The 23,471-nt window shown below is 37.4% G+C and overlaps 1 protein-coding gene across 2 annotated transcripts in view; it reads right to left on the reverse strand.

The window, feature by feature from the left end:
- Positions 1-23,471, reverse strand: part of gmds (GDP-mannose 4,6-dehydratase) — a 58,466-nt gene that overhangs the window by 21,013 nt on the left and 13,982 nt on the right. For both annotated transcript variants that reach the window (XM_043220493.1, XM_043220494.1), the window contains 3 exons: positions 18,830-19,022; positions 18,566-18,670; positions 12,608-12,735 (listed from right to left, as the gene is read on the reverse strand). In XM_043220493.1, the coding sequence (XP_043076428.1) occupies positions 12,608-12,735; positions 18,566-18,670; positions 18,830-19,022 (426 nt within the window). The remainder of the gene's footprint in view (positions 1-12,607; positions 12,736-18,565; positions 18,671-18,829; positions 19,023-23,471) is intronic.

The raw sequence follows: 23,471 nt of genomic DNA on the forward strand, positions 1-23,471 counted from the left end.
TAGGGAGGTGTGTGTGAGTCAGTAGTCAGGGTGGGTGGGTGTGTGTGTGTGTGTGTGTGTGTGTGTGTGTGTGTGTGTGTGTGTGTGTGTGTGTGTGTGTGTGTGTGTGTGTGGAGGGTAGGAGGAGAAATACCAGACTGTACACATAGTAGAAGCTATAGATCACGAGTGTGATGGTTTGTGTGATTCTCCAACACCTGTACTGCATAAATTCTAAGCTACGGCAGCAGTACAACACAATTCTAATAACACAGAGTGAGAGTCAGCTACTGTAAAGATTATAACAAGACCCAGCTGTGTGTGTGTGTGTGTGTGTGTGTGTGTAGAGCGCTGTCAAGCTTCCTGCACACCCCACATGGTTTGTGTGATCGGGTTTTGATTGTGTTTGGCTGTGCGAGTCTGAAATGAGGCAAATTACTTTTTGGTTAAACACTGAAAAGGAAAAAAAAAGGCCATAGAACATAATGAACAGAACTGTTATGGAGAAACTTATGATGATAATGATAACAAATGTGCAATAATTCCACAATGGATTTTCTGCTAAAAGAAAATCCCAAAGTGTGCATGTGAAACAATATTAGCAATTAATCAACAAATAAAATATTTGCAAAAAGTCTAAAAAAAAACGATATGTAGGAGAGAGCGGGGTAAGATGTGGCAAAGGTCATCACCCTGTTAATCTGGTAAAAATTGTTTACATTTTGTGTCATATGATTACATATTTAAAAAGTGGGCAAAATATACAGCTGCATGTGATGAAAGGCAGGTAAAAATACTTGTATAAAACTGTATTAATTGTTTTAAGATAAGAACTTTTTCTCCCCCCCAAAATAGTATCTGTGGCTCAAGTAATATTTATACTGAGCTTCAAATCCAAATGCAGAAATTATTATTAAAAATACTATTGCTAAAATACTAGTAACAAACATTATTACAAATTAATAAAAAAAATATTTCACTACATTAAAATATTCTGAATAGGAAAACGTCCTCCTGGTTCTTATATAAAATATGAATTAATGGCAAGCTAAATTTTTTTTTCATTAAACTGGCTTTTTCTTCATATTTATCCCATGACACAACGCCGCTTTCACCTCACAACGGGCATGTTGTGTGACTCGACTTCAGAGAAATTATATTTCTATGGCCCTATGTTATGAGCTTTCTTCAAATTTCATTTGAAAGCAGACATCCTGAACTTTAATTAGCTTTTTCTTGCCTAGAGAACAGCTTAAGTGAAATGTGACTTAGCTTACCCCACTCCCCCACAGTTCACACACACACACACACACACACACACACACACACACACACACACACTCATGAAGATATCTAGATAACACATTCACACAAACACTCACACTCTTGTTCTAAATTACCTCTCCTCCTCCTAAAAGCCAGCACTTCCTGTAGAGACAGGAAGCACTCACTCAGTCAAGCAGCCAGTCTCTACTGATTTCCTGAGATTTAAACAGAGGAACCATTCAGGCCATTTACACAAATGTTAGCGTTCTCTCTCTCACCCGCTCACTCTCTATATCACACACACTTTTACGCAATAATGAAGCGTATTGGTGTGACAACACTCCTGTCAAACACTGATTCAGTAACTACTTTATCTTTTTCCAGAAAAGAGACATATTAGACAACATCCCAAAAAACATTATATTTCCCTCATGTCGTATCTCAATGTCCAAATTACGTATGTGTATGAGAGTATTCATATCACATGAACCTAATATTTGGCAGTTCAAATATAATATGATATGATGTTAAATCAATATGGCAAGGATTATTAGAGAGAAATACAGAGTGTGGTGGACTGTAGAGCTACAAACTATGAAAAAGTTTAATTGTGTAATAAAATAGGGGTTCTTTAACCTGCTCTGTGGGTGAATTTACAAGGAATCGAGGATCCTGCCACCCACCGAAGTGCACACCCACACCCCCACACCCACCGGTCAGGTTTAATGGGCAGAGCAGTGTTTGACCTTTCAACCCTAAACCCTAAAGCAGAAACTTTGACCATTAAACAGTCCCTCCAAGCCTATTATCCAATCAAATGCATCAGCTTGCACATCTGGATACTGCATGAGTGTGTGTGTAACATAAGAGTGCAGAGATGATTAATGCGGGGGGTGCATGGCAGACTGCAGTGTCATTAAGATGTTTAAACGTGACATGAAAAAGTGCTCTAGTTTCACTGGCTCAACCAGACCCTTCAAACTACTGTGTATTATGGCCAGTGAGTGTGTGTGTGTGTGGATGAACCGATTTCATTCAGTGTGTGTGTGTCAGTGTGAGAGAGTGAGAGAGTGAGAGAGTGAGAGAGAGAGAGAGAGAGAGAGAGAGAGAGAGAGAGAGAGAGAGAGAGAGAGAGAGAGAGAGAGAGAGAGAGAGAGAGAAGAGAAAAAAAAAATCATGAAATCATTCAAAAACAAAAAAGACAGACAGACTGAGCATGGTGGCTGATTAAATGTAATCTGGATTATGTAATCAGATAATAATAAAAATCTAGTATTTTATAATGCTTATAATCAGATTACAGTTACAGTTTTACAATTAGGTACAGTACATTAGTTAACATTAGCTAACAATAGTGAACATGATAAAAAAAAATAAATAAAAAAAGAACTGCGAACTAACAACAAACTACAGTTTTTCTATTAACTAACATTAATAAAGTTTAATAAATAGTGTAATAAATGCATTGTTCATTGTTTGTTCGTTCATGTTAGTTAATACATTTAATAATTTTAACAAATATTTTTAATTAACAAATACCTTATTGTAAAGTGCTACCGTTATTTTAATGAATTACGTGATTACATATTATTCACACAATGGCAGTGTAAGTTACCATTTCTGAGGAAATTAATATTTTAGTTGTCACTGAAAGGTTATACTGACAACAAATGAAACCTTTCTCTTTTTAGTCCTTTAGTGTTTAAAAATAATTTATTTAAAATTTTTATGATTTAGTTTAGTTATTTATTTGTATGATTTAGCTTAGCTTTTTATCAACTCTCGAACTCACTGCAGTTCCTACATTAAATAACAAGCTTTGAAAACAATTTTTATTTTATGATGTTGATTAAATGCTTTTCATATCAACATGGTACATTTTAAGTGTTCATCAAGTTCTAAATCTAAAAAGTAGCCAGAATGCATATATAAGTAACCTGGATTACATTACTAACTACATTTTTTCATTATGTAATCTGTAATGGACTAGAATTTGTAAGCAATCTACAGAATGACATGAAAAATATACTTAAATTAATAGAACAGAAACAGCTAGGCAGACAAATAACAGACAGAAGATAGACAGATAGCTAGATAGATAGACCGATAGATAAAGACAGACAGACAGACGCAGTGCAGAAGTAAGTGTGTGTAAGCCTGACTGAACGTGGAGGTTCAGGGGTCTTTGCGGTGCTCAGAGTGGGTCCTGTTTCTCCGGGCAGGGCCATATTTGTTATTTCTATTATTTAAGACAAATGTAAAAGGCAAGAGACAAACAGTGGTGCACCTGTGAAATGTTGCCCCAGGGAAACACATGGCTCTTCAACTATTTCCTGGCCCTAAGGGAGGGGCAAAGCAGAACCAGATGAGGAGGTGACTGGATCGGCCAGGTCAGATCGGGTTGGATAAGGACATCTGTGTGTGAATGTGCGTTTAGGTGGATTCACATATAGTTAAGGCTATCGTGTTCACTTCCCAAGATCTATTGAACCGAGACATGTAACAAACTCCTAACAATCTATACGAGCACACAACGGTGACGAAAGATGACGGGGTCCTGAAAGCATCATTTAAAACATGTCAGTTAAGTGTGTGAGATGCTCCATTAGATACAGCGGGTTAGAAGGTAAAAAAACTCATTAAGTCACTTATCACCTCCTTACATACACACACGGGCACTCAAAGGATGGCCAGTTACATTAGCCTGTGATCACCGAAGGGATGCTTTTGAATTCTCGAAGCGGGCACACTGACAGACATACAGCAGAGCAATGATATTACCTACATGTCTAAATACGTTTGCGCACAAACACACGTTTACACACACGAACGCAAATACACACGCAGCATGCCGAGGCTCCACAAATCTCCCTCCTCCTTCATGACACTATAGTTTGATGGCTGTCTGTGTCCGTCACACCATCAGATTTTTGGATAAATAGCTAACGTGGTCACATATTGCTATGGAAACTCTATTCTTTGCTGAAGCCAGTGCCTGTCATCACAAAGATTACCACAGCTGACTGATGACCCAACAGCAGACTGTGTAAATGTGGACAGCACACACACACTCTCTAAGGAGAAAGCTGAGCTCTCCTGTTTCGGTGAGTGTGGGCTGATCGGTAGGAGCTACTACAGGATTTATTACATTCTACATTTGTTCACCAGATTATAGAAATTACACACATGCACACAGCTCAGGGTAGCACACACGTTTGTATCGGTATTTCTTTTGTTATAATATAATATTATATTTATAATAATATATACAAATATATGTACACACACATATATATATACACATATATGTATGTGTGTACATATACATATTTAATTGTATTATTTAAAAAAAAAAAAAAGTAATATTCTAAAATATTTGTAGAATTTAAAATAACTTATTACCATTTTTATATATGTTAAAATGTAATTTATTGATACAATTCAAGAAAATAATACAAAGATACTAGTTTAAAAGAACTTTTAAAACTTTAGAAATTTTTTTGAACACTTGCAACATCCTTGCAGACAATATAAAAAAAACCCCAAAAAACAAAGTAGTATTTAATGAACTTTTTTACATATTTAACACAGTTATCTTTCATTCTCAACAGAAGACGGGTCAAGAGCTTAGAACAAACGTACACACACACACACACACACACACACACACACACACACACACACAAGGTTTCCGAAATGATGCGTTACAGTGGTACACTGTTCTCTGCGTACAGATGCCATTTGGCAAATAGTCTCTTTCTCTTGACCACAGACACACACGCGATTTCTTGTGTCTCACTTGTTCCTTCAGTCTTTTTTTAAAGCAAAACTCAGCAAGAGTGACTTAGTGTGTATGTGTGCTCATGTGACATATGCTGCCCTAACAACCGTTGTTTTTATTGGCAAACCCCGACATTACAAAAGAAAAGTGCCTGTGTGCACCAATAATTTTCCACCCAATAATGTACTGCATAAATGGTCTTTCCTGCTTATTAATAATTCATGACAGATATATAAAAAAGTGTGTGTGTGTGCACGTGTGACTCTGGATAAATAAATCATGAAACAGGTGTGACAGATACAGAAACATCTGTCAGCTTTACAGGACAAAACCGAAGACAGAAGCAAAAAAAAAAAAAAAAGAGAGAGAGAGAGACAGAAAGCAAATATGAATTATTTATGAGTGGAATAACGTGACAGATGTGGGATATTTTCATTTCCAGTAAGTAAATGCAACTCACAAACACACACACATTTACACACCAGAACTTTGCATCACTTCAAACGGTGCGGTCTGGACTTCCTCTCACGCTCTAATGGACAAACAAGGTCTGTCTTGAGTCTCGAGTCTCGAGTCTTACACACAAACACACACTTACACTCACACCTGCTCTGCTGTGGGACTCGATTTATTTAAACATGTTTCAGGTCACTTTTTAAATTTTTTTAGTCTAATTCCACTGACAATGATATAGGAACACAGTGTGACAAGAAACCCCAATTAGTACTTTATAAATATGAAGAATTTAAGATTTATTTTAAAACTCATGTACAGACTTAAAAGATGTAATGCTAGACCTCTATGACTTTTTGTTTCTGTTCATTCAATGAAAGTCAATCGGGTCCAAAACGACAACGAAAGACAGACAATGAAAGATTACATTTCGGTCGAAACTGCCCTTTAACTGTAGTCACAGCAGTGTGTATTATTACAATCTGCCGCTAGAGCAAAAACTGCGTAACTTTGTTAAACGGCGAACACAAAGCAATCACACAGAAAGTTTAACACTGCCTTTTTTGTGAGGATTAACATTGCGGTAATGTTGTGCTACGGTTCTAACCGGCCATGTGGAAAACTGGTGTGCTAACATGGAGGAAAGTGGGAAAATGTGGGCTGTAACAAACCATGGTACACAGTCATGAATGGCCCAAAAACACACGCACACACCCCTCGTTACTTTCTGTGGTGAGTCAACAGAGGGTTAGATTTACTTATTTGGTCTCGATGTTGCAAAAGACAAAAACTCGGACGCTTAATATAGAAGCTGTCAGGGGAAATATGTGACTCCACTGAATGATGGAGTGTGAATAAATATGCGTGTGTGTGTGCGCGCGTGTGAGTGTCTCCACTGTAATGACAGACTTTGGCTGCTGACTGCGCAAGGGAAGAATGAAATGGACAGAAAATGGAGCGACATAGGAGGTCTGTAACTCAGAGAGAAAAGACAAGGTGAGAGGTGACGGAGGGGTCAGCCAGGTCTGGGATAGAGAGCGTGTGGGTGTGACTCCAGGCTAAGAGAAAACAGACGTTAGCTGAGGGAGCCTGATATTACAGCGGCATTACGGACGTGGTGAGTCTTCATATCTATTCCAGAGAATGAGCAGACCGCAGACCATTAGGCTGGATACGTCCCTGGAGCCATTAATTCCAAAAGAAACGGTGCGTGTGCTCAAAAGTAGAAAAAGAGAGACAAGTTTTGTTCCAAAACCTAGTGAGCTGTTTCTCTGCCCACCGCCTACGTAGGCAGCATTCTAACTGTAATGGAACCTCAGAAATGACCGATTTGGAACAAGCTGCATAGGAAGAAGGGCAGTACACAAATAGCCTACCGTGCAGGACACTAGACTTATAATTAACGTTAGTTTGACGTTAGCATGTTGCTAAGCTAATTAGAAAATAGACAAGTATTACATTTTAAATGTAACAGATTGACATTTTCATTGCATATACACTATAGTTCTTTAATGCATTAAATTCATTAAAATTGAGAAAAATGCATTTATAATAGTTATTTTTTTATTTCAAATATATGTCATTTGGTTATATTTTCTATTCAAGCAATCATATAAAATAATGAATTATGGTTTTATTAACTGTTTTTAACTGTAAATAGGATGTTGCTTGAGCAGCAAATCAGTATATTAGAATGATTTCTGAAGGATCATGTGACACTGAAGACTGGAGTAATGATGCTGAAAATGCAGCTTTGCCACCACAGGAATAATTTACATTTTAAAATAAACCCAAATGTATTTTGATCAAATAAATGTAGCCTTGGTGAGCATAAAAGGCAATTAAAAAGACAAACAAACAAAAAAATATATATTTGGTGTCTTTTTTAACTGAACTTCAAAATGCATTCTGAGATTGCCTTCTTTTGCCTTCTTTATAAAAAAAAAAAAAAAAAAAAAAAAAAGACATTCAAATGGCAAGAATCAGTAAGTTATGTTTTTCACATGAATATTTATGGGGAAAAAAGCACTAAAGTCTAATACAGACGAACGTAAAGTGTGAATAAAAAAACATATATAAAGAGTTTTGAATTAACATAAATACAATAAATATTTTTCATGGCCTCATTCTATATAATACTATAGATATAATATCCATCCCTCAATCTGAACAACAAAAATCAGTGTCTTAGAATGAATCCCGTTTAAAAAACCGACCATTTGAAAAAAAGTCTTTGAGTAGGGAACATGCCTAAGATGCCTTAAAACGCTGCTTCCGTAGGCAGCTCACTAGGCTTTGGAACAAAGCCACTAAAAAGATAAAAACACCCTGATAGACTAAATGCATATGAGCAACAGAAAGCCAAAGACAGAAGTGCTTCTTAACTCGTGAAGCTGTATTGGCATGTTCATTTTCTGCACTGCACTGCCAAAACACAGGCATGATAACAGAACAATGTGATAAAATTCATCTCTTTCATCCACTTGCTAAGATTCTCCTCCACTCAATAATTCTTTTCCTCCCTTTCTTATCTCCCCTCACCCTCTCCCTCTCTCCCTAATATCTTCAGCTCGGTGAGAGGCTGAAAGTTGAGGATTCTGGTTACAGAGGGCATGTGAAGAGAGGGGAGAAAAAAGGGAGAGAACGAAATGAGAGCATCTGCTTTCATCCTCAACACAGCGGGGAAGAGCTCAGCCATGTCAATCACACAGACAGCCAGCTGCCACACACACACACAGATGCACAAACACACACATATGCATGTCTTACAGTGGAATAAACCCACATTCATCATCACAAAGCCACTGTCTCGCACACAGAGGAGTCTAATAGTCGCTCGCAGACACGTATGACCTCGTCTCAGCACAGAGCTTTACACAAGTTCAGGAATGCCCTGTGTTAAATGCTCTGCTAAATCAACCTTAAAATCAGCCCTTTCCCTAGATCACCTTACATATTGTGGGTGTGTGTATCTGTGTGTTAGCAGGTTTTAAAGCTTGTAGTCCAAGTTCTCCCACATGAAATGAGGGAATGAACGTGCGCACACACACACACACACACACACACACAAACACACATTAAGGTGGTCTCAGCTTGCAGCTGTGTTTATTTATTCTGCTGGATGCTGGCCACTGGAGTTTAAGGCCCCACCTCTTTAAAAAAAAAAAAAAAAAAAAAAAAAAAAACACTCACACAAAACCAGCCACTTCATACCAAATACCCTCAAGAGCACCAATTCCTACCAAACCCTACAACACCCATCGCCTATCACAAAACATACCCAACTCACACAGACATTAGAGCATTTGCGACACACACACACACACACACACACACACACACACACACACACATATATATATATATATATATATATATTTATATATTTTATGGTAATAATACAAATAAGAAATCATAGTAACAATACATATGAAAAAACATTATTATTAATAATATTATTATTATTATTAATAATAATAATAATAATAATAATAATAACAATAACAATAATAATTACATATATACATATTTTCAACATATTATTACAGTAAAACTGTTGCTGATATGTTTAATTTAATTAATCTAATCTTACAAGTAATGTTTTTAACAAAGCACAGTCTATCTATCAATCTATCAAAATGAATTCCTGTGATGGCCACAATAATTAGTTCCTTAATTTAGAGGCAGTTCCAAATAACAGTATTTTTAATAATAGAAATCTAGCAATAACTTTACAATTATGCAGCCCAGGAAAACCCTACATTGCAGGGACCAAAATATAAACTTTTTTAAATGAGGAAAATAAAGAAATCATACTAAATTATTATTATTATTTTTTTTTTTTTTTATGCAAAAATGTACTATGATTTCCTTAGGTTTAGGAAAAGAGTGAATTTAGAGTTTGTAAAAATCATTATTTTTATGGAAAGTCACCGTAGCACATTAAAATCCAAAGACTGTGTGCGTGTTACAAAGTACAGAATGAGAAAGCCTTATTGGTCAAAAGGTTCCAGCTGGTTTCCCAGTCTCTTCTGAAAACAATCTTTCTGGAAAATCCTATGCAGTCTTCGCATTAAGCATTACAGCCATGAAATAACAGTCTCTCACAGTGACGGGTCACTGCAGGTACAGTTGGTCACCGAGCTAATGAGTGATTTGATTGGCCGTAGAGTTCCCATAAAGACCAGCATGATACATCTCCAGGCTCTCTTTAGTACGCGATTGGTCGGCGGTGCGGACGGATGAGTGAGGTGAGAAAGAGGACAAAATCATTTTGTTGCTGGAGAAACAAAGCGATCTGAGGTGAAATCATCTAAAAAATAACAAAAACATCAGCAACCTCTAAGACCCCGTTGAGAGTTTCGCGCTATCAGCTCAGCCTGTGTGTTTTCACAGGAATCTTTGAACTTCACTTCATTTGCGCCCTGATTTTATGTATGTTTTTAGTGGAGGCCTGAAAGTCTGAATTCCATAAAACTATAAAGCTTCAAGTTTCAAACAGCTTATTAAGTCATACAAATAGCGAACCAATTAAAACTGTGCGCGGGTTCAAGAGTTTACACAAACATACAGTGTTGATCTCCCACTGCCTCGACTTCATGGAGTCGTATCTGTACTCGTATAACTAAAAAGCACAGACATGCATAGAAAAGGCTTTGATCTCACATAAACTACCGTTCAAAAGTTTGAGCAGTTATTAATGTTTTCGGAAGAAGTCTTTTATGCTCAGCGAGGCTGCATTTATTTGATCAAAAATACAGTGAAAACAGTAATAATCTGAATCATTATTAACATTTAAAATAGCTGTTCTTTATTTTAATGCATTTTCAGAATCCAATTTATTTCTGTCAGTGGAATTTTTAGCAGCCATTACTCCAGTCTTCAGTGTCTCGTGATGCTTTAGAAAGCATTCTAATATTACTGTTTGGTGCATAAATATTTATTATGATAATAACAGTTGTGCCGTTAAATATTTTTGTGAAAAGTATTACTTTTTTTTTTTCAGGATTCAAAAGAAAGTTCAAAAGAACAATGAAACAGTAGAACATTTTAAATGTCTTTACTGTAACTTTTGATCGATTTAATGCATTATAAAGCAGTTTACCAAATGAAAAAAATCATAGTGAGCCTACATTTTCAACGGTACATAAATATGAGTAAAAAAGGTAAAACTGTAACAGTGACTGATGGCACTTGAGATGTTCAAAAACACGCCTATGCTTTCAAATATGCCTCTCACTAAAGATTTCATGCAGACTGGAATAGCGTGTGGAGGGATCGTGAAGTTGAGGTGCAGGACAGAAACCAACAGTGCGAACAAAAGATGATTGACGCACTGTCTGTCTACAAAAATGTAAACCTATGGATTCGACAAAGGATTTTTACATTTTTGTACTTTGCCTGGAGGTAAAATACGTGGAGTCGAGTACACGGACTGTTTCTGTAGCGGACCGCACAGATCTACTCCATCTCCACACACACGCACAACTCTCACAAATATACACACGCTCACAGCTTTGGTCCCATTTCCCGAAATCTGCCCCAGTCCTGAGCCACATAAACCTGGCTGCATGATTCAGCCGCCTGGAATACCAGCGTTCCCACAGGAAACCTGGAGCAGCTCACACATGTATGCGTGCGCGCACACACACACACACACACACACACACACACACACACACACACACACACACACACACACACACACACACACACACACACACACACACAAACCTAAAGCTCCCACTCTGGCAAAAACCTAAAGGAACACAGGTCTCTCTAATCCAGGATAAACACGACAGCACGGCTGTGCACTCAGAGAGTAATTACAAGCAAATTGAAAAGAAAGTGCAAGGTCAAAATACACATATTACATATGGCAGACCAAACTGAATATATAGTTATAAATAGTTGAGAACATAGAATTTTATACTCAGGCAAACTGATGAACAAACTTGTTTATATATTTCATTTAAACAGTAGGCATGCTTTTAAATCACTACTTAAATTTTGCAAGATATATACAAAATTCCTTGACAGCCGTGAAAATGTGTTCTCAACCAAAAAATTGAGTAAAACTGTAATGTGAAATATTCTTACAATTTAAAATAACTGGTTTGAATTCAATTTATTTTTAAACTGAATTTATTTCTGCGATGGCAAAAGACCGTCACATACTCCTTCAGAAATCATGACATAGAGGTAAAACAAACAAAAAAAAAACAAAGAGGTACGAATATGTCCTTTTAAGGGAGCTGCTCCAGGGACAAGCTGTTGTACTCAAAAAGGTAAAAATTTTTTCTGTGTGTAATATGATTGAGAAACATTTATTTTTAAAGTTGCTTTGGGATCATTGTTGGACTTGATTTAATAGGTGAAACTACTTTTAGATGACAACAGCATAAACAAACAGCAACAGCGGATGTGCAGTTGCAAATTGCTGCTCCACTAGAGAGAAATAATCATTTGTTAATAGGATGCTGATGATTTCATGCACTGTCACTCTCATTCTGGAGTTCAGCTTACTTTGGGATCTTCGTAATAGCCAGCTGGCTGACACGCTGACATGTTTATGGAGCAATAACATATGACCGAATTTATCCCTTTCTTAAAAAAATAGCAACAGTGACAAGTGATGTACATTTTGTCTCTGTTATTACCACAAATAGAAATGCCATTAAACAGGAATGCACATTGCATGAACAGTAACAAGAAATAAGCAGAGAACAAGAAAGTAATTATGCAATGCAGCATCCCTGATGCAATGAAATATTTTTTAAAGTAGGGCAAGTCAACAAAACTACCAAATTTTTGAATAATTGTGTTTCACTTATGTAACAAGTAAAAGGTTTTCATACATTATGGATCACTGTATAGAGATTTTCTAGGTTTTGTCAGATTTCACATACGTCACTACAAATATTTTATACATAATGCTGAAAGAATGTACGTTGTTGATTGTCAATATTAAGTTAAAATAACGGATTCATTTCAATTATAGCGAGCTTGTAGATGTTTTCAGAGCTCTGAAAGTGGCCTGACATTTCAAAACATTTCAATGTTTGCTCTCAACGCGTGTATATGTACATCCTCAAAACTGAATCAAAATGTGTGAGCGTGCTCACGTACCTCCACGTAATCTTTGGCATGGCCCCAGTCTCTCATGGAGTCCAGATTGCCCAGGCTGAAGCTCTGCAACTGTCCAAGATGGATCTTCGCCACAGAGCGACTGATCTTCCTCGTTACAAAATTAGATCCTGGAAAAACATGTACACACAGATTAGTATGAAGCATTAATTCAGCCTTTGCCATTCTTTTTCACTCTCGTTTTGTTTTTTTCCATCCTTTATTCTTTTCTTGTACCTGTCCATTTCATTCATCTTTGATCCCACTCCCCCTCCCATACAGATGTCAACGTAAATTTGTGTTTTGACCAAAGTGAATTGAGAACTATGGCCGTCAATCTGTCCTCCTCGCACACACAGGCAGAAACACACGCTAACAGTCACACACAGGGATAAAATCAGACTCTTGTCTAGTCACTGGACCACCCCAGAGAATCTGTAAGCCCGTCCAAAGTCCTACTGAGCTGCCAGACACACACACGAACACACACACATGCTTCATCTGTGGGAAACCTTGGACGCTCTCATGTCCTGCTGGGTTGTGCTATAGCTTGAATCAGACAGAGGTGGGAGTTCTAGACGAAAACCTCCACAGCTTATAATATCAGGCCCGGGTCAGAGCAAGAACACACTTACTTTAAGTGTATAAGTGAACGACCACTATTACGCTCTTGACTTGGGCTGAAGCCTGCATGTGTGTGCGATTTTGGCCATAAAAGCTGTCTGGAGAGAATCAGCAATGCCGGGAAGATCATGCCCTATAATTGCAAAACAAAAGTCAACTACAAAATTTGGGGCGGTCTTAAACCTTTCTTAAAACTTTTTTCTGCTTGCCCAGTAAAGCTAGATTTCTACTTGCACTGCGCCCACGAATTCATCATTTCATGTTTATAACTGTAAATATATCAGAAATATCCAATTGCTGTAAGGTTTAATGTTTAGTTCCCATAGCTAAAACGGCAAATGGTCATGGGTTAGATTCCCAAAGAATACATGAACTGATGACATGTCTATAAAACACTTTAAATAAAAGAGCCTGCCAAATGTATAAATGTAAATTTATTTGAAAATTATTGAAACACGTTTATAAGCATTCCTGTAGCTCAAACAGTAGATCACGGCCAAAACACACATTTGCCAGGGTCCGCTTACTAGGAAATGCATGAACTGATATACTTTAAAATACTTTTATGATAAAAGCACTTGTCAAATGCATAAATGCTCATTTTTTAAATGTTTAAAGTATTCAAGCAATAGACAATGGTGCCTGAGTGATGCCAATGTCAAGTGTTTAATTCTCAAGGAAAGTTTAAAGTGATTGAAAAAAAAATAATAATCGCTTTGTTAAAATTCTAAGTTATGTTAGAGCTGTCAAATGCATGAAAGCATCCATTTTTAAATGTATTATTAACTGTTCAACATTTTTAAAAAATGCTTAAAGCAGAAAAACAATAAGTTTAAATTGTTGCTGTCTTTCCGCTATAAATACAAAAAGTTTTCAGTTTTCTGCAATTTTTCTGAGCAAAAATGACATATACATTTTATACACAAAATGTAATTCAGTGCAACAAAATTTTTCAGGTATATTTACAATAAAAATAAACTAAAAAGCTATTTTTCACCCTAAATGTTGTTTAGGTTAGTAATTTTAAACGTTTAAAATTTTCCACTATTTGTCAGTAAGAATTTTTTGCTAATTTGAAACACAACAAAGTGTAATATGCTCCCTTATTCTTTTATAATTGTTAATATGCAAGAATAAACATGTTTGAATTTTTACATAAATATTGTGTTACACTGAATGACAATGTAACATTATTTCAACCAAATGACATACTCCAAAAACTTCTTAAAAGTAGATACATTACTTACATTTTATGTGCTTTTTATGGACATAAAATATATATATATTTTTATAAAAATTTATTTTGATGAGGACATCTTAACATCTTTGCATCTAGTTTTTACTAATAAGCAGAATTCGCAATCTCATCATAGAAAATCATGTTTATGTTTTCATGGAATAAAAATTCTTGTACATGATTGAAAAAAAAGAAAGAAAAAGGTTAGATGCTCTAGCACAGATCCAAAACAGTGGCCCTAGGCTAGGGGGTCATCTTTATGGCTGATTCCTGATCTGTAATGTAACCTGAAAGGCCACAAAAAAAATAAAAATAAAATAAATTCCAAAAAATCATAAGTGGACAGACTCGTTCCACTTACAGGATGTCCGTCATGGGCCCCCCGTGCGCAGGCTTGCTGCTATCACAAAGGGCTCTTTCTAATCCGCACTAAACGCAGCTCACGACCAGGTGCGTGAGCTTGGCACGAGAAGAACGGTTTAAAATACCACACTGTAAACAGCCGGGTCAATCCGTCGTCACAGACAAACCACAGGGGGGGGACCAGAGGATCTGATTTCTGTTCACTTGTTTGAAAAAAAGAGAGGAAAAAAGTAAATCGAAGCCGATTGACCAAACCGTGGTCCACAATAATGGGCTGGCTATGCGTCTGTGCGCAAGTGTGTTTAAAAGTCCAAGACAGGCCATTTCCGCACACCGGCTCCTGTTTCCAGTCGGAGTGTAATTAGGCCGTCTCTTAGCAAACGGTGGAAAGCCGTGACGAGGAGCAGAGTCGCAGGCAGTTGACCGCAGCTCGCTCTCATCAAGTCTAAAACAACCCAGTTTAGGGCAGGTTTAGACCGTGATTATGCGGACGGCATCGCAGCAGACCTGCAGGTGTGCGTGTTGGCAGCGGAAGGTGCCCCGGCGCTGTCAATGCACTTTTTGCGAAATTTCTAATGGATGGAAAGACGCCTTGCCAAACCAGGTGGAAATAAAGTGCAGTCAAGATGTCTGGTCTATCAGTCAGTGACACTCAGATATTTCCAGCACGTGAAAAAGAAAAAAAAAAAACGACTGTCAGTACAAGGCCCTGTTCCTGTTTCTTGACACATGTCTGAACACACGTTCATGCAGATGTACACGCAACCATTGGATTGCCACGTTCATTTAAATGAATGACAAAAACCTGAATGTCAAACCAGAAAAACAGTAAGAGCGCTCAAAAATATGGTTGGTCCGCTGGCCTGGAGGCAGTTATGGTTTTTAAACCAGCTGACTAAACTGTCCTACCGGGTCAGTGCTTCATCTTACGGGTTTGTGATATAGGTACTAGAGATATGCATATCCATGATTCAGGCCGATGCCTTAAGATACATATGATGTAGCTCTATGTTACGATGCAGTGCAATCTGGTTTTTATTAAACACAATGCGTTTCAACGCAATACGCTGTGCTTAAAAAAAAGATACTACGCAATTCAAAATAGTACAGATAGATTGGTTTTGTTTATATAATTCATATAGAGGAAAAATTGCCTTCTGACTACTAACGCTTCTGTCTCCATGGGGTTGTGATTATATTCAAATAGCAGTAGTGGTGACTGGAGAACGCACTTGAGAAATAGTTTAGAGAGGCGATATCAATCTACGCATAAAATATTGGTCACTTTCTAAATAATAAAAGTATATTGCATCTTCTAATAACTATGTATAAAAAAAATATATTTTTTACAGATGCAAATGTGGTACAAATACCAATTATCCAGATATTATAAAAAAAAAAATTCTTTACAGAAAAATCTACATTTATGACGTATATTCAGGGGGTAGAAATTATTATTAATTAAGAAATGATTATGATTAAGTATGAAATATAAATATTTTTCTAAATATCTGAATATGAAATCAATAACATTTACAAATGTCATAGATAGATAGATAGAAATAGAAATCTGAAAATACTGGCCCGAACAAGGCAATCAAAAAAAAACAAAACCAAAAAACCCTTATTTTTTAAGCCCCAAATAACGAACCATGCCAACTTTTAGGAGCGCATGTGGGAGTGTGTTGGACAGACAGAGAGGGAGAAACAGAAAGCAGGAGAGATACAAGGTGAGGAGTGATGTTTAATTTGAGACATTAAAGGAGCATCTCATTCACTTCCTTTCTTTGTTGCCGTGACAACATGACAACACAAACACAGGTGTGTGAAGTAGATAGACGAGGAGTGAAAGAGCAAAACATCTCACGGCTCATCCAGCAGTGTTGCGTGTGTGTGTGCAATAGGTGAGAGGTCCATCGACACCTTCATACAGGTGCAGCCCTTCTCACCTGGAGAGGTTTAACTTCTTAAAACGCCCGTCTTTCAACAGGAAAGAGGGAATGTGAACAAACAAAAAGACGAGAGATGAGCGTGTAATGGAGGAGCCCTCAGATGTCGTCTGATTGAGTGGCACCACCGTTTCTCTCGTCTGTTCGAACCCGAATAGGTGTCAAAGTGTAACTGCTTTCACATGCATGCACACACCCCAGACGTCTCTGCGGCGGATTTGTAACAGATTATTTTTCTCTCCTCATATTTCGTAAACTCTTTCAGAGCGAGTTTGTTTATTGGTGAAAATGGACACCGGCTGAAATTCCGAAGTGAATTCCAAACCAGATTAACTCATCATCGACGGCCCGCCCAATGAGAGGAGGCTACCATCGAGATTGGACAGGAAATGAAGTTGGCTTTTTTCACACCATCCCATCCATCTCTCTCCCTGTCTAGCTATCTCTAACCCTCCTCCAGCCTTGTACTCCCTTTCTTCCCTCGTCTTCCTTCAATTCATACACCCGATGAGAACGTCTAGTTGGCTATGTTTGTGTCACCGGCTTAAAAATCCACGCCACCAATGACATCACCGCTTTTCCTGTGCTCTGGGATTGTGGGTGGGGGCACAGAACAACACTCTTGTTGTTGAGAAGATGTCATAGCTGCACCCTTTACCAAATGTGTCATAATACTCCCCCGTAAACCAATCACAATGGGTCCGGCCACACATACAACACGCTCCCTGGACTCTTGCATCACTTCCTTTAGCGTAACATGTAGAGCAGGAGAGTTATTCTATGTCTCATAACCTAGTGAGCCATCTGGATGTCTAGATAAGTCAAATTCTGACTGAATAAGAAATGTAATTAAACTGTTTAATCACGTGATACCACAAAACTGTCACTCCCATTACAATCACTGAAAATATCTACACTTTAAGCACTTATAATGGGAGTGATTTGGTTGCTGTGTCACGCCACGCACTTGCAATGTAAACAGTTTTGTCGCACCAAGATTGCCATCAAGGCACTGACAGACTATTTGAGGAATATTCACACTGCAGAGGTTCTCTCTAGTAGCAAATATTTGTCATCTGACCAAACTATGAAATCTTCACACCTAAAAAGGTCTGATGAATTTGCTACGCATCCTTTGGTTTAAATTTGTTTCCTTAAAATGCATAGTTTCATGTAGAGCGAGCACTATGTTACATTCTACATTCTTTTTTTATTTTGCATTATGTTCAAAAGCTTGGTGTCAGTAAGGTTTTGTTGAGTTATTGAAAGAATATGATACTTTTATAATGACAGTAATATAAAAATTTTGATTGATATGAAAGACTTATTTTAAAAAAAATGTTGCTCTGTGCTTAATCTAAAAAAAGAAATTAATTCAAACATTCAACATTATGTCTGAAATTAGATTGCCGATTAAACCTGTAACATACTGAAAGCATTTAAGAATTATAGACGCATTTGTATGAAAGACTCATATTTTTAACTCGCACTATTCATTACTCTTATTTAGTTATGACAATTAAAAAGAAGGCTGAGTAGTTAAACCTAACCAGAACTTATGCACATCTTGATGAATGAGGTGGCAGAAATGATGAGGTCTACAGCAGTGGCTGTTGCTTATTGTACATTTTTCAATACCAAACGAAAATGAAACCACGTAAGGCGTAAGTTTACCAGAAAGTAGCCCTGCAAGCATAATCTCGGTATCTCTGCACTAGAAGAAAAAAAACAATCCAAAAAAGAAAAAAAGAAATAAGACAGAAATAAACTGTGTGATTTGTATCTGACCTCTTCTAGGACTCTCATGATTAAACAAGATCCCATTCACAGCAAAGAGGTTATAGGCTTCCCGGAAGTTTACCACAATCCAATATGCATACAGTTTAGCAGCACCTGTGGAAAAAAATTAAAAAAATAAAATAATTATACATATATATACACACACACACACACACATACAAATATAGCAAAAGTAGATTTATTTATTTATTATTAATATAACAAGATAAAAATATAAATACACAACATGTATTTAGATGTGCGCACGCTGACCATAAGGAGATCGTGGGTAAAATGGTGTGGTCTCCTTCTGGGGAATTTCCTGTACTTTCCCGTAGAGCTCGCTGGTGGAGGCCTGGTAGAAACGGACGGTGTCAGTTAAACCACAGGTCTTCACTGCATCCAGCAGCCGCAGGGTCCCCACCCCATCCACGTCTGCGGTGTACTCAGCCAGGTCAAAGGAGATCTGACAAACACAAGGCATTTTGGATTAAGATTTAAATGCAAAAGTACACAACTAAATGGCTAAATGCAATTCAGTCTCATGACATAACTCAATAACACAAGCCAAGAAGTTGCCAACATAAACATAATTTAAGGAAATATGAAAACAAGTAACTGCCTGGTAATAAAATTCAGCGCAAAGCGCTCTAAACTGAGGGAAGGGATCTTTCTTTTTTTGGTTGATATCAAGTGTCTTTGTTTGCATAGAACGGCATGCTCTGCTGTTACTGGAAAACACAGAGCATCAAACGATTTATCTTCTAGCTCATGTAAACTGGGTCAAACATCTAAATGTTGTATATGGATAACTGCATTCGGTGCATATAATTTGAAAACCATCAAAAGCACAACGCTGTACTATATAAAAATGTTGCATACATCTTTAGCTCGATTTTGCAGTGTATTTCAAACTGTTACACCAACTACCATAAAATTTAAACCGTTAAGGATTTTGTTAATCGATTCACTAAGGAGAACAATTTGATCACTCGTTATAACTTCTCGTGAAAGATCATTTTCACATTTTCAGCCCGATAAATAGTTCTCTTACGACTTATTCATTTAGCGCACAGGTTCATATGAACTTCTATGACACTTTTATTGTGCTTTGCATCATTTCGAAAATGCTGAATAAATTGTATTTACACTGAAAAAGGGTACAGTATACACAATAAAAGTGATTAATTAAATGATCGATTTTGAATGAGCCATTCCTTTAACACTGCAAATAGCTCGAGGTGCTCCATCATGCGAATGAATTACTGCACAGTGTTTTTGAGCGAGAAGGTCTCTGCTCTAATTTAACGAGTTCAGACATACTCAATTCCCAAACACGAGCGAGCCGGGGAATCCCTGACTGAAACTGAGATGTTAAAGATAGGGAGAGAAAGCAAGAAACAGAAAGACAGACAGGAACTGAGCTGGAGAAAGAGAGGGAGAGACAACTCATCTAACCTGTTCCTCAAATTTGACATGCGCTTCTCAGAACCTCGCACCTACACGTTTTTTTCCATCGAGACAAACCCTCGGCAACAGGCATGATCTGAATTAGTCCCGAAATACCCTGGTGCACATCTGTAACCACACCTCAGAGAGAAAACAAAAGCGACTGACAGCTGACTATCGTGAGACTGAAACTATATTTAAGTGTCTTCACAACATAATCAAACTAAGCCTTATAATGCAGCAACGGATTGACTTTAGCCGTGTTGCTTGGCGCTCGTCCAGTAGCTATCATTATCGTTGCTGGGATAATTAGCTTGAAGTTTTTTGGACTGTGCAAACATGCTCTTAAATGTAAGCCAAAACATTCAATCATACCAGTTCGAACTAAGAGAGACATGTTTCTGTCAGGTACAAGCAGATTTATGTCTTCAGATTGTGCGGAGAGCTTTCACGGCATCTTGCCACGCCGCAAGCAATTTTCATTTCTTGAGCATTGTTTTCTCCACACAAACAGCCAGGACGCGGATTTCAAATGTCACGAAAATGCCAAAATAGTGCTATTAGAGGAACACCGATACGGTGATTTGCTCTTTCCAGCTGTTACTAGTAGCAGCAGCGATTGCGTCGATGCAAGTAAGTGCGCTGCGTATTCCAAATTGCTCCCTCTATGCATTCGCAGGCTAAGAAAAGACGTGGAAATTACAGGGATTTTGTTGTTTATGCAAGCATGGCCGCATTTTACACGTTATCCGAAGTGAGCGGGAGACTCGTAGAAAATTGTGCTGCAAAAGCAATTTCTTCGTGTTTCCACAGCAACTTGGAACTGTCAGGGGGGCAGGATTTATGTCTGACATAGGGAAAGTCCCCGTGGCCCGGGGCGACTCGTGCAAAAGCGAACACCCTCTCTTTTTCAGCTCTACCTAATAGAGTTGGCCTCCTCTGTCGATACTACTCCTACACTCCTCACGGCATCGGCACGTCAGGATCGGAATTCATCAGCTAATTAAATCTATGCTTGAGATGACACCAACTTCCCTCGCTCTTCTGCCTGCTCAACCAGACACGCTCACCTCATCATTCACTCCTTCCCTCAAACATAAACACACATGTAAACATGGCAACAGCCTGGATCATTATGGGCTGCGGTTGGGGTTGCCCCAGGCGCAAGTTGTCTGTAGCAATCGCAGAGCTCATACAGGCTTGAGTGTGTGAGAGTGGAGGGAGGGGAGAAACCATGACTGCGAATAATTAGGGAATCATTTAGCCTGTTACAGATGTCCTTAAACTGTCTCCATCCTTGTAAAAACAAAGCTCTATTTTTACCACATCTTATGTTTCCAGAAGACATTTCTCTACATTTTTCGTCTCATGTAGCCCCACAGCTCCATCAGTAGGGCTCAGAAACCTTCTTTATTGACTCCAATTTAGGAGATCTTTTATTTATTTTATTTATTAATCTGAACTAATCTTCATTATAAAAAATAAAACAAATACACATAAATTAAAAAATAATTTAACTAAAGATTAGTTCATTTCACTTTGTAATAAAAAACCTTTAAATTGTTTAATTTATATAAATATAAAATTATAAATGTAAAAATATATTCAATATAAAATCTTATATATTATAAAATATTTATTTTTAAATAAATTTAAAGTATTGAAAATATATTCTTTAAAATATATACATGCATGTGTGTGTTTATAAAAATATACACAGTATACACACACATAAATGTTTTATTTTGAATGCGCAAATAATTAAATAAGAATTCAATGCAATAAATTCAAATATTTATTTTATTATTGATATTTCTGATTATTTGATATTTATTTTATTTACTAGACCAACAGCTATACACAAAACAAAAACAATATTGAAAAAGAAACAAAACAACAGAAAACTAAAAATCTTTATAAAATAAAACTTTACTGTTGTTTTTCTTTATTGTTTTTTTCTGTCTGATAGTGCTCTCTCTCTCTCTCTCTCTCTTTAATTACATCTGGTGTGGAAGTGTAAGTGCTTGACCAGCCTGCAAAGTCTAGACCTGAAACCTTTTGAAAACCCCGGGGATGAATAAAAAAAAAAAGACCAGGACAGACCCATCACCAGTCATCAGTGCCTGACCTCACCGATGCTTGTGTCTTGTTTAACATTTAATTTCGAATCTCTTCTAGGAAGGTCTTCCATTAGATTTCGGAACACAACATTTGGATTTGTACCCATTGAGAGACCGGAGAATCAGTGAGGTCAGACGCTGACGTTGGGTCTGGCTAACAGTAGGCTTTCAAAATTCATCCCCAAGGTGTTCAGGTCTGGGCTTTGTGCAAACACTTCTAAAGGAAGAGTATAGCGCAATCCATATAATCCAGCCACACGTTTTTCATCATGCTATTTCATTTGCAGTCACACACAAGGTTCTGTTCAGCTCCTGACAGTTGACAGTTAACCTTGTGCTGACAGCACCCAACAACTACCACATGTGAGTGGTCTCTGACTGAACCAGCTCTCTGACACACGCAGCACATGTGTCATCACAGTTGACAGGTGCTGTCATTTAGTAGCTCAAAAGAATGATGTGAGCTATTGTGAGCGCTTATCTGTACGTCAAGAAGCCTACAGACTGTTAAAACACTGACAATGCATAAACTGATATGCCAAGATCTGCATTGCTGAGCATCCACCTCAGTTTTGTTAAAAGCAATGAGCACAATGTGGTTCAGATTAACGTAAAAACATCAAATATTAGTGCTTGACCTGCTTGTTTATTTTGGGAGATGATGATGAATGCTTCCAAGCTATAAATAGTTGTAATTATATACTCTGGTGTCTAGTAGGTCTCTCTGAAGACCAAATTCATTCCCGTATATTCTTCTTGCCAAATGTTTGTGTTGACATTCTATGCCATCCACTAACCTGTCCAAATCAATCCAGCTCACAACCTCAGACTGACTGTCACTTGTCCAATCAGCGACCCTTCTTAGCCAATTCTTTTTATGGGTTTTTTTGTGTAGTATTGAACATTGCTGATAAATATGTAATATTATCTAACTGGCTAGATGTTAAAGATGCTTTAGGGGAGGATGATGACTTGTGGCAATCTTGAAACAGCAAAATATACATATTTTATATAGCACTCTAAAAAACCTGATTCTGATTGGCCCGATTTATTCTTAATTTTTCAAGAAACTGACTGTTGTCCACACAAAAATAAAATAAAAATTTCAGACACATATTTCTAAAAATAAAATGAATAACAATATCATGTGGTGGGGCCTGTGAAAATATTGGCAGGGCTGCACATATTGTACATGCTAGCCTGACTCGGGGAAAAAAATATACTTATTGTTGGGCCCTATTTGTATATCTCAGACTTACAGAGTACATATCTAAAGGTCATGCAGACAAGTGGCACCACCGTGGACTACAGAGAGAGTGCAATAACTTCTACAACAAGAAAAAGGA

This window comes from Puntigrus tetrazona, chromosome 20 (assembly GCF_018831695.1).
Source record: "Puntigrus tetrazona isolate hp1 chromosome 20, ASM1883169v1, whole genome shotgun sequence".
Taxonomy (NCBI): Eukaryota; Metazoa; Chordata; class Actinopteri; order Cypriniformes; family Cyprinidae; genus Puntigrus; species Puntigrus tetrazona.